Source organism: Diorhabda sublineata, chromosome 5 (genome assembly GCF_026230105.1).
Source record: "Diorhabda sublineata isolate icDioSubl1.1 chromosome 5, icDioSubl1.1, whole genome shotgun sequence".
In the NCBI taxonomy this organism is placed as follows: domain Eukaryota; kingdom Metazoa; phylum Arthropoda; class Insecta; order Coleoptera; family Chrysomelidae; genus Diorhabda; species Diorhabda sublineata.
Window position 1 is genome coordinate 23,688,465 of NC_079478.1, and position 15,762 is coordinate 23,704,226.

General features: G+C 33.5%; 1 protein-coding gene across 7 annotated transcripts in view; it reads right to left on the minus strand.

The window, feature by feature from the left end:
* Nucleotides 1-15,762, minus strand: part of LOC130444658 (DNA ligase 1) — a 53,206-nt gene that overhangs the window by 10,228 nt on the left and 27,216 nt on the right. For 4 of the 7 annotated variants that reach the window (XM_056779934.1, XM_056779933.1, XM_056779931.1 and 1 more), the window contains 3 exons: nt 5,976-6,055; nt 3,054-3,224; nt 1,755-1,905 (listed from right to left, as the gene is read on the minus strand). In XM_056779934.1, coding sequence (XP_056635912.1) covers nt 1,755-1,905; nt 3,054-3,224; nt 5,976-6,055 — 402 coding nt within the window. The remainder of the gene's footprint in view (nt 1-1,754; nt 1,906-3,053; nt 3,225-5,975; nt 6,056-15,762) is intronic. The other 3 variants (XM_056779928.1, XM_056779932.1, XM_056779930.1) reach the window with 1 other exon arrangement.

Here is a 15,762-nt window from a genome sequence, read left to right on the forward strand (position 1 = left end):
CTCCCAACATAATGTTCCACACAAATACAGACTAAGCCTTGAAATGTCTCTCCAGTGACTTGGTATTCCAAGGGGGCGTTCTGCGTCTCGCACTTAAGGATTCTATTGGTGAAGAGCTTCCATAATGTAGTCCAATTCCGCTGTGTTGAAGATTTCCCTTATGTTAGCGCCACTACCAGACTTTTAGTTCCTCTCTTCTATCTGAGTCCTGAGATCGCTCTCTTTGTCATATTGGTGACAAAATCAATGGCATCGAGAGTAGATTGCTTCTCCAGAAAACATATTGGTTTTATTTCAGTTACGGTTTCATGGTTGCTTCTATTCTTTTATATAGTATATGCTCAAGCATAAGTTTTTTTTATAGAGGTTTGAGTAAGGAATACCTTCAGCGTTTGGTGTTTTGCCTGGTATGTCGAACTATTTCCCACGCCGACTTTCTCTGGCCTGTTCCTCCCGCGGGACCGTCATTAGGCATGACTTTGTGGGGAAATGGTGTATCTATACATCTCATCCGTCGATTGCGTTTTTCTTCTCGATGTTGCTCCTTCCTTCTTTTTTCTCTCAGAGAAAAGTTTTTTCAACACATCAGCTGTAAACAAGCTCCGTTGATGATATATCCTATACCATATTTTTAGGCATTACTCCTTCAAGAGCTACTTGCCAGGAGCGACGAAGTCTGCTAAAGCACGGACATTTGAAGAATACGTGTTCCGGACTTTTGTTGAAATGGTTGAACTTGTGAAGGAATTGTCTTACAGCATTCATAAGCAGAGTGCATCAAAGTCATATAGTAATTTAAATATAGTTTCAGGTCGACTGCATCCAGATGTTCTCTGGGACCGTATCTAAAGTGCCTCTAGGCGTTTTGCTACAATTACTTCGGCCACTTTATCCGCGATTCTTACAAGGTTCGCCTCCCCCGGTAATATAAGCTTTAGTAGCGTGTTATCATCAATATCATCATCATATGATATTCGTCAATAGAGAACCTAGGAATGACTATTACGCTATTTTTCCAGTGTAGCTAGTTACTATATATTGTGTGTTAAAGGCGTTAAAGATTCCTTCCTTTGCAGTATTGACAACGAAATCAAATGCCTCAAGTGTGAAGCGATCTTTCCGAAATCCATATTGTTATTCTTCATATAAAATATCTGGTCATCACTACCACGTGAGGCTGTGTGAGTATCTATGTGATTGCAGTGTATTAACGCGGTGTTTGTGACAAACGTATGCTGCACTTTTTAAAATTTGAAATATTCGTAGAAAAATGTAATTATTGCGTTCGACCGATCAGTCAGTCAACTTCGAAAGGAAAGAATTCTTAGGTGCTCGACTCAAAAAAAATACCTATCATCTTTTTTATTAATAAAATTGGTGGTGCCCAAGAACTATTACTAACTATTACTACATTCCACCATACCATTGTCCAATATGTCATCCAATTCTTCAACAATCTGCTTATGATCTATGACGTTAGCTTTATAATAAAGCTGGCTAATTAGTGAACGCAAATTGGCACCTGAAGGGTTCTATTACCTTTATAAAATTGGAAAACCCAATTTTTGGATTGCCTTTGATGGATAGTGAAAGAAAAAATAAAGACATTATCTATGTAATCAATAATTACATGTTATTTAGGTAACATCACTTATAGTTAACGAATATGTACAAGAATACATTTTATGGCTAAAAATATTATCAAACATTGTCGGCTTCTTTCAGTTCATAGTTTCTTCATTTTCTATACTTACCAGAAGAATCAAGGCTAATCACTGATAAAGTCATCTTCCCCGCAAGAACTACAGCTGGATCTTCTTCAGCATCCAGTTTCTGAGCTTCTGTAGCTGAATCAGTTACTATAAGATGTGATTGAGGAGGTAGAGACCCCTCTAAAAAGATCTCCTGAAAACAAAAACTAGCATGAGAAAAAGTCTTTAACTATAAATTATTGAGGTACAAATAACTTCCAAATTACAGGTATATTTTTATTAGTACATCAATATGAAATGAGGCATGTAAAAAAAATTAGTACCATGAAGGCAATTTTTACTGCTGAATTCCTAAATATCCACAACAAGATAATTAGATTTATAAAATAGGTGTTGGTAGAGTTTTATTTTATGATACTAATAGCATTAACTACATCAGCTTTAATATTATCTTTTAGTTCATCTGTTAATGTTTAATAGCAGATTCGATACTACCTATATATTCAGTACAAGGTAATTCATTGTTATTCCTATATGAAAGTGCGAAATTTTTACCTAATGCTAATATTTCTTCTTTCATGTCATTTGAAATATACGTTCATATATCGTATTGATTTTAGGTCTCTTCTGTTTTAAGGGTCTTAGGCACGAAGCCGGCTGCTGACATAGGGATGATTCCCACATTTTCGCTGTGTCATATCTATTTAATCTGTCCAGTATGGCGACGTTGACTAGAAGGACTAAACTGACTCTTTTATCAACTACCACAATGTCAGGTCTGTTATTTGTAACCTGTCATTTTCAAGCACTCTGCGGCTGCAGATAGTCAGTATTAGTTAACACACTACAAGCCGATGTTATATGTTAAATGGTCTCTGATATTTGCTGACGCGTTCTGCATTTTTCGGGTTGAATTTTCGGATCTTCAAGCACATTCTTCTCGTAGTCGTAGGAAGCCATCTGTTTGAAGCATGACATATCAGATAAACATCACTTATGCTTCAAACAAAACATTAACTACAAAAACTTAATTTGCCGAGACATCCGTACTCAAATAAGTGAACATCAGCAGAAATGCGTGATTTTATGTAAAGAATAATATGCAATTTCCAAAAATTGAATTCCGTATATTCTTTAGTGCCATGTCCTTTGATAATATGATTGGTGTCAAAGCTTTGCGCCTATCACATATTTGTTTGATTTGCTTCTCAGTGTCTAAATTCTTTATAGTAATTTTTTACTGACATTTTAATTTTCTATCTATTAACCAGTGATTTCAAAATATTAATAAATAAAAGCCTAAAAATTATATGTAATAATTGCAGCAAAAGGGTACTGTACTTGTGAAGTTGTGTCTTTTGTATGCGAAGGTATCCCTGGGAATATTGGAGAATTGGAGCTTGTCCATTTGTGACCATTTTCCCGACTGGCTGAAGTTTCCAGACCGAGAACTTGAACTGATGACTGATCATCTTCTTTATTTCCGAGAGAACCATTAGCTATGACTTCGTCCTAATAGAAAAAAAAAACAAATTCATTGCAAAATTTCAAAAATGTCTCATTGAAAAGTTTATTGATATTGTAGCAAATAACTGTTTTCTTTTATTTAATAATTATTAGATATTTCTATGGCAAAAATCAAACCATAAATATTAGCCAACTTGTGTAGGATTATTTCCAATTTCTAACATGCAAAGCTGGTTCTTTATTTAAGAATAATGTAAATCAAAGATATGTTATCTTCATATCATTATAGCCCATTTCTTTTCATAACTCAATGAAATATATTTTTAAGCGAGGGGCATATAAACAAGCAAAATTTCTTTAGATGTTTCTACTCCAAAGAACGAGAGGCGTGGAGAAATTATATATTTGTCTGAAAAAAAGCAATTTGGAAATGATAACATCCAAAAAGGTGGTTTTACAATGTACAAGTGTGTCGGCAAATATTAATCTCAAATTATATATTTTTATAAAATACAAATTTAGAATAATTTTTATAATTACCAAAAAAATTGAAAAGTGATAATTGTGTGAAACGAAGAATATATTCTGCAGTTTTTTCAATTAATTTGTATGTGTACTACAATTACTGAAAACGATATATTTTGCAGTGATATTGTCTTGTAAATATGTAATATTTCTTAGGAATAGAAATAATAAACTTGGTTTTCAAACATTACTTGTTGAAAGCATTGTTTCAAGCATAGAAAGGCGTCTAACAATATTTATATATTCAAAATCTGAAGGCATAAATTACACTAAGGTTATTTATGATTATTTGTTATTAATAAACTATTCTCAGTTTTCAAAACTCGACAAATTTCTAATATAATGTTATTAAGAAGTATGTAATGATATAATTTTATCCCTTTAATACAATGTATTTGACAATTTGCTATTTTACTTCAATAGTTTAGATTCTCGAATAAAAGAAAATTTTAATTGACTGGTATGGAAAACCTGGAAGATATAATAATTATAAATAATTCATACCTAAAAATAATCTAGATCTAGAATCAGTAGACTCCATATTTATGTCACGAGTCAATTTGAATATTAATTTTTGAAGCTTACGAATTTGATAATTTTGTTAAAATAAGATAAATTTCAACACGTCACAATCCTCAATTAATCGTCATGATTTAGATGTTAATATAGAGCAATTTACTCATTTTTAAATGTAAAGTATATGTACATTTCATTCTATAAATAATATCAAATATACCTTTTAAGTTTGTCTGGAGTGCAATTATTTCTAGCATATTGACGAGTATATCAGTTTTATAAACTTAAGGCTATTCTTATGATGATCCAAGGTCATATTCCGAAAAATTCCGTAAGATCATCAAAAATTCACAAAAATATTAACGCCAGTCATTGCAACAAGCACTTCAAATGAAGTTCCTGCACTGTAGCTAATTTGTAGGAATCAATTTTCCATGAAATTTCCAACGGGCAACATTATTAAGTCGATCTTTTACAATGTCCTTACTTCTTGGAAGTCAGTTTAGATGTATTTGTCTCTTTCATCATAGCTCCAAATTCATATAAGCAAGTTAATCTCTTCCATCTCATAATTAACATCCTTCTAAAAGTACCCAAAAAAATTTACGTCATAACAAAAACAAGCGCAATAGTAGAATAATATTATGGAAAAGAAGCAAAAACTATACGTAACTTGCTAATTTGATGCTGAACGGGAAAGTAGATAGAAAAACAATTAGAAATATAATCAAATACTCAAAAATCGGTACAGAAATGTAAAAAAATGGAGATGGAGCAGAATTGAACAATTCAGACAAAAACCACGAGAATCATACAACATATGCAGCGAAATATTTTAAATCATATTAACATCTCAAATGATAAAATAGCAATGTCAAATATGGAATCTATGTATCTAAAAATAGTTTGTTTCAATTTTTTTGCGATCCACACAATTCTACTTTGTAACAGTTGAAATCGTATAAATAGATAATTAGTACAGTAAAATACGTTTCGGAAGAAATATAACTTCTATTTTAAAACATTAGCTGAAAAGCAAAAGCTTCAACAAATGTACATTGTAGATACCAAAGATAAAGTTTCTACAATCAAATAAAATTCCAAAATTTATTTATAATGACATCAAAACTGGAGTATTGCCAAAACAAACGAAATATCTGAAGTATCATATTTAATTCTTAACTCCGACATAGTTTAGAGCAATAACAGGAATTTAAGAATGTATTCATCATCCGGAACTGAAATTATGGTTAAATACAATATAAGAAATATGTATAAATGTATAACAATAATTAATTATTGTAAGTTCTATTATTGTTATACATTTATACATATTTCTTATATTGTATTTAACCATAATTTCAGTTCCGGATGATGAATACATAAGTATTCGAAAGCTCGGAAAATATATTAGTCCAGTAAGTCTTTATCAAAATATAAAATAGTCGAAACGTCAATTTTGCATTAATCTTTCAAAAATTATTAAAAAAAATAAAACTAATTTTAAAACAGAAGAGACCTAAAATCAAGAACATTTAGAATATATATAATCATATATCTATTCTGTTATTAAATTTTGGAATTCTCGAAAAATCAATCTATAAGAGCAAAGCAAATATTTAAAAACTGAAGGGATGAATTAATATGTTTGAGAGCATTGCAATGCAGCATTATTCTTTAAAACGAAAAATTTATTTCGGGCGAGGCGTATTCCAATAGGGAGTTCTCTCTGTAATATGGTGACATCTAAATTACCTGTTCAACTTCACTAGTCGGACGCCGAGATGATAGCTCCAAATCTACCTCATCCAGTAGCGCTGACATCGCGTTTACAACTAGGAATAGAGAATCGATATACTCTTTTTCCATTTGAACACCGTTATTGTAAACAACTGCCCGGTTAATAGTTCATTTATAGGATAAAAATTGTTTTTTCAATGAAAACATCGTTTTTATTTAAGATATATCAAACCAAAAGAAGTTTAACTCAACTTAATGTTATGATATCATTTAAAAAATTCACGTTCTGGCAACGATATCATTATAATTTTGTATTCAGAAGAGGAATTCGTAAACATTTTTTGTCATGACTTCAAGTTCCGTTTATAGTAAATTCTTACATTTGCATTTTTAGATTCACGATCAACATCAGACGAATTTTTTGTTAGTTCCTACATCATTACTTTATCATTTTCCTTGTATGTTTCTCGTTATTTTTTTTTTTAATTTAACGATACACTCTCAGGTGAAATACGCGCACAGTTGAATTCATGATCACAATAATAATCATCATTGTTTTGTTGAAAAAATGTCATCAACCGTATTTACCTAAATAACAGAGCATGTATATTTAATATTTTCGATTTTGTAAAGAATTGTAAGCGCCGTAATAAGTCGAAACGTCAAAATTTATATTTCCTTTAAAAATTATCAAAAAAAAAACATAATTTTAATAACAAAAGAAACCTAAAATCAAGAACATTTAGAACCTAGATCTTAGATATTGTATTATAGTTATTATTAACACGTTCACATTAACATTTATTTGTAAGAAAATTTTTACATAGCTTTAACAACAGAACTTATTATATTATCTCATTTCTTCCATTCGCTCAGTAGTCGGTTGGTCGGACAGCGTTGCCAGTTTTCATGAGTTTTGAATTAATTCTGGCGTGAACATACTCCCCGCGTTGAAAGCATAAGGATGGCTTTCAAAGGTCAACTGGAAGGGGGCAGATTTTTTGAAAGCTTCTTTTGATGATTTCTCCAGAGGGAGTTCTTATAGAAGCGACCCTAGCGATACCGTCAGGGCCTCTATGGAGCTTGCTGATTCTACCTAATAACCACTGAGTGGGCATAGTGTTCTCGCCTTTCACTAAAACGAGAGAATCTTCTACTAGATGGCCTTGGTTGGACTTCCATTTGGTGCGTCTTTGGAGCTCCGCAATGTACTCAGATTTCCATCTGTTCCAGAAGTGCTGTGCTAATTGTTGTACGAGCTGAAATCTGGAAAGTCGATTCATTTTTATGTCGGTGACATCTTGATCAGGTGCTGCAATTATTGGTCTTCCAATCAAGAAGTGAGCTGGGGTAAGAGGTCCAAAATCGTTGGGATCAGAGCTCAGTGGGCATAAAGGACGCGAATTCAAAATCGCCTCGATTTGTGCGAGAACTGTGGCAAATTCTTCAAATGATAAATGAACTTGGGTCAAAACGCGCCTTAAATGATGCTTTACGCTTTTGACAGCTGCTTCCCACAAACCTCCGAAATGAGGAGAGTAGGGTGGTATAAAACTCCACTCTATATTCTGAGAGCTACATTTCTCGATTATAGTGTTGCTGCCATGTTTTAGAAAATCCTTTAGCTCTCGCTGTGCCCCGACGAAGCTTGTTCCATTGTCGGACAATATTTTTGATGGTTTGCCTCGTCTAGAGACAAAACGATATAGCGCCTGAATAAATGATTCTGAAGAAAGGCTAGAAATCAATTCCAAATGGACTGCTTTAGTTGATAAACAAATAAATACGCCAATATAACATTTACTTAAACGACAACCTCTACCTTTCTTATCGTTAATCATAAATGGCCCCGCGTAATCAACTCCCACTATTGAAAATGCACTAGAAGGATTAGTTCTATCGCGCGGTAAGTTGGCCATAATTGGCTGTATGGTTTTAGCATTGAATTTGAAGCATTTCACACAATTCTTAACAGTCTTTCGTGCAAGATTTCTACCGGATATAACCCAGTAATTTTCTCTTATAGTGCTTAAGAGCAGCTGAGGGCCGCCATGCAATAGGCGTTCATGTTCTTGTAAAAATAGTAGCTTTGAAAAATGATGCTTTGAATTGATCAAAATTGGATGCCTTTTGCCAAAGGAGTAATTTGAATGTTTTAGTCGCCCTCCTACGCGTAGCAAACCATCGGGTTCTAGAAAGGGACTAAGACTTAATAGATTACTATGGGAGCTCAAAGGCTTGTTATTTTTCAATGTTTCAATTTCGGTAGAATACGATTGAGATTGACAAATTCGAATGAGACATTTTAGAGAATCACTTAACTCCTGTACTGTAAGAGAACCGCCTCTTCTGCGATTTCTCTGAAGACAATTATCCTTAAATCGTAAAATGTATGCCATTGTTCGTTGCATTCTTGAGAAATTTGAAAAACGTTCAAAGGGAAAACTCAGAGTAGGGGGCGCAACATTGGTCAGAAGACTGGATTTAAGTTCAGGTAAATCATGAAGCACCTCCAGCTTGTCATTGGGCCAAAAACTTGGGTCCTTAGCTAGCCAAGTAGGGCCGCGCCACCACAAATCAGAGTTTAAAATTTGACTAGGATATATTCCCCTTGAAGCAATATCTGCTGGATTATCGTGGGTGGGGATGTGCCTCCAATCGGCGTGTTTAGTGAGAGACTGAATTTCTGCCACTCTATGGGCCGTGAATGTTTTTAGCAGATTCGGGCTTGTGCGCACCCAAGCTAGAGTTATAGTTGAGTCCGACCAAAGTGTGAAAGATTTGAATTGAATTTTCAAAGCAGTTTTAGCTTTATCTGTTAGGCGGGCTAGAAGCAATGCTGCGCATAATTCCAACCGCGGGATTGGTATTGTTTTTATAGGTGCCACCTTTGCTTTGGCGCATAACAGGGATACATGAACCTTTTGATCGGAATCAATACTTCTCAAATAAACACAGGCTCCGTAAGCCTTTTCCGAAGCGTCAGCGAAACCATGCAGTTGTAATTCAACAGCATTCTTGCAAATGGCTTGTCTGTTTAACTCAAGATCGTTCAAAATAAGAAGCTCCTTCTCCAACCTTACCCAATTTTCAGATATAGCTTTTGGAATAGCGTCATCCCAAGCTAATTTATTTTCCCATAATTTTTGCATTATCATTTTTGCGATAATAGTACATGGGCTTAGTAAACCAAGGATGTCGAATATTTTTGATATAGTAGATAAAATTGTGCGTTTTGTGACCTTTGTACCTATAGGATTGGTATGAATTTTATATTGAAGCTTGTCGTTATTGCAAACCCATATCAAGCCTAATGTTTTTGTTTTGCCATCATGCGCAAATTCTAGTATATCGGATTTTAAATCATTTGAACTTATATTTTTGAGCGCGTTGGTGTCGTTAGAGCACCATTTTCGGAGTGCGAAACATCCCGATTTAAGAGTGTCACTTATCGCTTTACATATGTATTGCGCATGCTCAAGTGTAGGTGCACCTGTTAACAGGTCATCTACATAAAAGTCGTGCTTAATGATTTCGGCTATTTCCGGGTTCATTTCTTGAATATCCTCAGCGAGTTTAGCTAAACAGCGTATTGCAAGATAACTGGCAGAGGCTTGCCCGTATGTAACGGTATTTAGCTGGTAGACTTCCAGGTTATCACTCGGATTTTCGCGCCATACAATTTTTTGCAAATGCCTTTGCTCGGGCGTTATTGAAATTTGCCGGTACATTTTAACTATGTCTGCCGAAACTACATAGTTATATTTCCTAAACCTTAAGACTATTGATAGTAAATCGTCTTGTAAAACGGGTCCAATGACTTGAATATTGTTGAAGGATAGACCGTTGCTAGAGGGCGCTGATGCATCGAAAACTACCCGTAGTTTTGTGGTCAAACTCTCTTCTCTCAAAACTCCGTGATGCGGCATGAAATATTCGAAGCTTGAATCATTGCCGTTACAAATTGTCATATGGCCTAGCTCTTTATACTCGTTCATAAATTGTATATATCTGCTGTGCAGCATTGGATCTCTCCTGAATTTTCGTTCTAATGCATAGAAACGTTTTTCGGCTTGAGCTTTCGACTCACCTAAACTAGAAGGTTGTTGCTTCAAAGGTATAGTGACTGTAAAACGTCCGTTCGCGTCTCTGGTAGTAGTTTTGATGAAATTGTCCTCGCGAAATTGTTCATCTGGAGAAAGTTGTCGCGTGCTAGATATTTCCTCGATTTCCCAAAATTTGGCTATTGAATTTAATAATTCCTGGTTTATACTTAAATTACAAGAAGCCTTTTCAACGTTGTTAGTACTTATTTGCCCAGATACAACCCAACCTAGCACTGTATCAATTAATAGCGGCATATTTTTTCCTAACGAAATTTTGTTATTGCTTAAAATTGTCCAAAATAGGTCCGCGCCAATGAGCATGTCTACTGGTCCGGGAATATTGAATTGTGGATCAGCTAGCTTTAGATCACCTGGAATCGCCCAAGATTGCGTGTTGATTCGACAACACGGCATCACACTTGTAATCTCTTTTAGAATATAACAATTGCCATGCGCTTTAAAATTGGTATGTATAGATTTAAATGAAACCTTACACCTTTTACTGACCTTTGAAATATTGTTTGAAATTCCGAAAATTGAAAGATCTGTTTTATGTGTCGCAATATTCAAACGCTTTTGCAAATCCTCCGTTATAAAGGAAGTTTGAGAACCACAATCTAATAACGCTCTTGCTTTGTGAAAATTATTGAAATTGTCTGAAATGAGTAAACAGGCGGTAGATAATAGCACCTGCCCCGCCGCTGGTACCACTACGCCACTGCTTAGTGCTGCGGAACTTGAGCTCGCGTTGTCCGCTATCTCGAGTTTTTCATGCAAAATTGTATTGTGCCAAGCTTTACACACTTTGCAAGGCCCTAATTTACACTGTTTGACAGAGTGACCCGAACGCAAACAGTTATGGCAAAGATTTGATTTTTTGACAAAATCTTTTTTTTGTGTTATTGTTAATCCGAGAAACTCTGCACAACGATATATTGAATGCTCTTTCTTGCAATAGGAGCATGTATATGTACTTGAGGTCAATGACCTTACTCTACTTTGTTTATTGAATTTATTTTCCTCATTACTAAATTTTGAATCTGATTTATTTAAACTGAGACTGTTCTTTGATTCTAACATATTAAGAAAATTGGAACGTTTTTGTAAAAATTGTAGGAATTTATCTAACTTTGGCAATTCTTCCTGATCTCTATTTTCCCTTTCCCATTCAAGGTTTGAGCTAGTATCTAATTTATTAGTAATCCAAAAAATTAGTAGAGGATCCCAATTAGTTATATTTTGCCCCAATTGTTCAATAGATCCCAAATGTTTGTGAATATCGTCAGCTAAATTTTGTAGTTTTTCAGCTGTCGGTTTTTGTATATTTTCTAATGAAAAAATAGCTCTAATATGTTCATATATTAATTTTTTAGTATTGTCAAATCTTTTTGAAATTGTGGCCCATGCCACTTCATAATTGTCGGCCGTATATTTGATTTTGGAAATGGACGCCGCTGCTGTTCCTCCTAGTGCACTTCGCAAGTAATAAAATTTTTGAATATTATCTAATTTCTTACTATCATGAATAAGGCTTTTATATGTGTCCCTGAATTCTAACCAATCTTCAAAGTTTCCACTGAATTTAGGAAGTGATATATCCGGAAGCTTTATACCCTCGTTTTTACAACAAGCTTTGTCTGAAATCACGCTAAGATTTGTATCATTATCGTGATTATTGTAGCTTTGTAAAATGTTTTTAGCAACAGCGATTGCATCATAATATGAATTTTCAAATCTCTCTCGTTCGATTAATTGCTCATCTAAATTTATATCATCCTGTAACTCTATTTCTAATTGATATGATTTGAATTCGTCAAGATAATTTTCGGCATCACGTAACCTATCTTTTAATTTTGTAACTTCTGTTTGGCTTAAATTAGATATAGTTGCAAATTCATTTACCGCTTTTGTGAAAATAGTTAACTGAGCTTTAATTACACCTCTTTTCTTTATTAGTTTGCCAAGTTCTGCCATTTTATATTGTCAAATTGTTCAAGCACAAACAGAGAAGCTTTGAAATCGCAAATGGAAAGAAAAATTCGGAAATAAATAATTTGGAACAAACTCACTCTGATTTCGGTCGAACTGCCTGATTCTTGCAATTGAACTAGTCGGCCAGTTGAGTTGATGTCTGGTCGCCGTGATATTGTATCGACTACTTGTTTGGTCGATCACTTTGCACTCGTTGATAGTTGCTTGCAGCACGTGGTAAATTGTTTTTGGGTTATAGTTGTTAATAATATATTGTTTATTGCGAATTTTCACTGGTTTTGTTTATAATCCGGCTCGTAAGGACCATTTTTTGTATTATAGTTATTATTAACACGTTCACATTAACATTTATTTGTAAGAAAATTTTTACATAGCTTTAACAACAGAACTTATTATATTATCTCATTTCTTCCATTCGCTCAGTAGTCGGTTGGTCGGACAGCGTTGCCAGTTTTCATGAGTTTTGAATTAATTCTGGCGTGAACAGATATATTAAAAGGTCTAAGAAATAGATTTGTACAAAAGCACTATTTTGTAAATTCTAACATAACTACAAATAATTTAATAATGTTACTGTAAAAGTAGATGTTGCAGCAAATGTACACATTTTCTGGTAAATGTGTATATTTGCCTCCTCTCCACATTTACAATTTCAAATAAGGAAAATGTGAATTGAATTCACAATGACCATATCATTTTGGTAAATGTGAGGATTCAAAATACAAAATCGCAAGTGCCAGTAATGTCGTGCGTATACGCACTTGTAGTGTAAGTGAACTACCGTTTCGGCTAGTTCAGTAGGCGCTGCTGCTATTTATTTTTACGTTACACATTTCGTGCAAGTGCTCTATTTATAATGTTAATGTTATTATGCTTATGTACTCTACAATAACTACATTACAAATTAATGCCATAGGAGTTTTAAAACAATCTTATTCTAGGCATTAATTCGCCATTTGCGAACAAAAGTTTATATCATATTAAGATGTTCCTCAAGATGTTGATAAATCGGTAAGAGAAATTATTGGAATGCAGTCCCTTACTGGTAGACAAGGTTTTAAAAGATGCATCTGTAAAGGAACATGTTCTTCAAAAAAATGCAGTTGTGAAAATGCTGGAATATTATGTATTTCCAAAAGCCACAGGAGCAATTCTTGCTCGAATAAATAAAATTTTTTTCATTATGAAAATTCTATATGTTCCTTTATAGTTTTATAAAATTTAACAGTTATAATAAAGAAAAATATGTTATTATTATTACTTGTTTGATTACCATGAAAATTCAAGTCTACGAAAAATTAATTAACAATTAAATAACTTGAACAAAAATCAGGTTAATATTTTTTTTGCAGGACTACATTCCTTCAAGTGTCTAGATAACACTATAATTTATTCAGATCTTTAAGTTAACATTAAATGTGATGAAAGAATTATTTTCTTTTGCATGCTTTGACTGGCGGCGACACCTGAACACAGAAGCGACCGCGCGGAACACAATTTTCAACGTTAAATTAAAATTATAAATAATGGAGCTACGACTCCGGAAGCCAGGACTTTTTTTACTAAAATTTCCTCCTTTTTAGGATCTTTTTTCAAACTTCATCTATCTTTTTTATTTTTGAAATATAGGTAAAAAACGGAGACTCTCTTTTGGTCTCTTCGTTTTCAGAATTAAATTCTGAATCCAATATTTTTAAGAGACTCGTAACTATTTTTGGCAGAAAATTCACTTCTTGACTAGACTATTGCGAGATAGTTAAATTTCAATTTCTTCTTTGTAATTATGTATTAAACAATTATTTATTTTGTATCATATATTATAAAAATACAAATATCTAATATATAATTTCATACTGTACTTCTGTTCCACTTATTTTTACCTAATTGTACTTTTTTATGCCTTAATAATCAATTATTCTTAATGATGTTTCTGTGAAGATTTGAATATTTTGTCTCAAATAAATGTTTCTGTTTCTTCTGGATATCCATTCTAGCTAGTATATTTTTAATAAACATTATTGTTTCCTATAGGGGTATTCCATAATTAATCTTAACGCTGGCATGTTTAAAACCTTGTTTCTGTTTAAAATATACTAATGGATAAGGACTCACATATTTATTTTCATATAAATGAGTCAATTTCAATATTATTCTTCTTTCTATATAAGAAACATCTGGCACATCAAAATCTAATATTCCTTTACTTTACTTTCTTTTCCCACAATATTACCCTTCTTATTCCTTGGACAACTAATATCTAATACCGAATTAATTGAATCATCTATAATTATATTCAAATATATTAATATCGACTATACATAAATCCACGCAATTACTGTACTTCATATATACAGTGCTTTTCAGATAAAAGTATCCACCTTTAATAACTTTTGTAATACTGGTATTTAGAAAAAATCCAAAAACACGTCAATTTATGTTGGAAGGGGCAAGCATTATGGCTTATTTAAACTTACTGGAAAAGCCACCCCCTCACCCCTAGCAGCATCCCCTTTATTTTTTTAAATTACTTTTCATATTTTTTATTTAAAATTTGGATACTCCTCTTTGAGCTGATTTCAAAAATGTATAATACTTGTAGGTTAAAGTGGTTAGTTTATGAGATAAACAATTTTTCTTTTAAGAGCACAAATTTTACTTATTATTTACTTTCACCTTATTTGCCTGTACTAAAATGGGTTGTACAACAGTTCAAACTCTTTAATCTTTTTAACTGTGCTATTTATTATGAAGTTACAATAAGTGTTCAAAATGAGTACCGTTCACTTCCATACAATGGTATAATCTATTTTGAAATGCCTCTCTGACATTGCTTAATACGGCTGGATTTAATTGTCGACATTCATTTTCTATCCTCTCTCGTAAATCATCCAGAGATTGGGTTGGGTAGCATTAGCTTTTGTTTTTAAATACCCCCATAAAAAGAAGTCTAGGGGTGTTAAATCCGGTGACCTAGGTGGCCACTCCATCATCTGCCCCCTTCTACCTATCCAACGAGCGGGGAATGTTTCGTTTAAAAATTGTCGGACAGGCATAGCATAGTGTGGGGGAGCTCCGTCTTGTTGAAATACCAGTAAATCTTCGGAAAGGTTATCATCATTTTTTATTATTGTTGTAATACGTGGGTCAACCTCTTCCCTGAGTAACTCAAGATATGATTCACCATTTAAATTTCCGTTGATGAAGAAAGGTCCGACAATGTGGTCACCTAGGATACCACACCAAACGTTTAACTTTTGGGAATGTTGTGTATGGAATTCACGCATAATATGTGGATCACTTTCAGCCCAATATCTACAATTATGCCTACTTACTAAGCCATTTAATGACCATGAGCATTCATCAGAAAAGCAAATATTGTTTAACAATTGTGGATTGTTATTGATAATTTGCGTCATTGATTCGCAAAACTCTAGACGACGATCAAAATCATCTTCATTCAACTCGTGCACCAACTTAACTTTGTATGGGTGGTACTTGAATTTATGTAGAGCTCGGAAAACTGTAGAAGATGAAACACCGATCGCTCTAGTTATTGTTGACAACGATTGGGGTTGTTGAGCCTCTAAGCTGACTTGTCCTAAAATTGCTACTTGGATTGCTTCGTTATTTACGAGTCCCTCTCGCTTATGCACTTTATTGCAAACAGACCCTGTTGTGGTAAATTTCTCCATCAGTTGAATTAC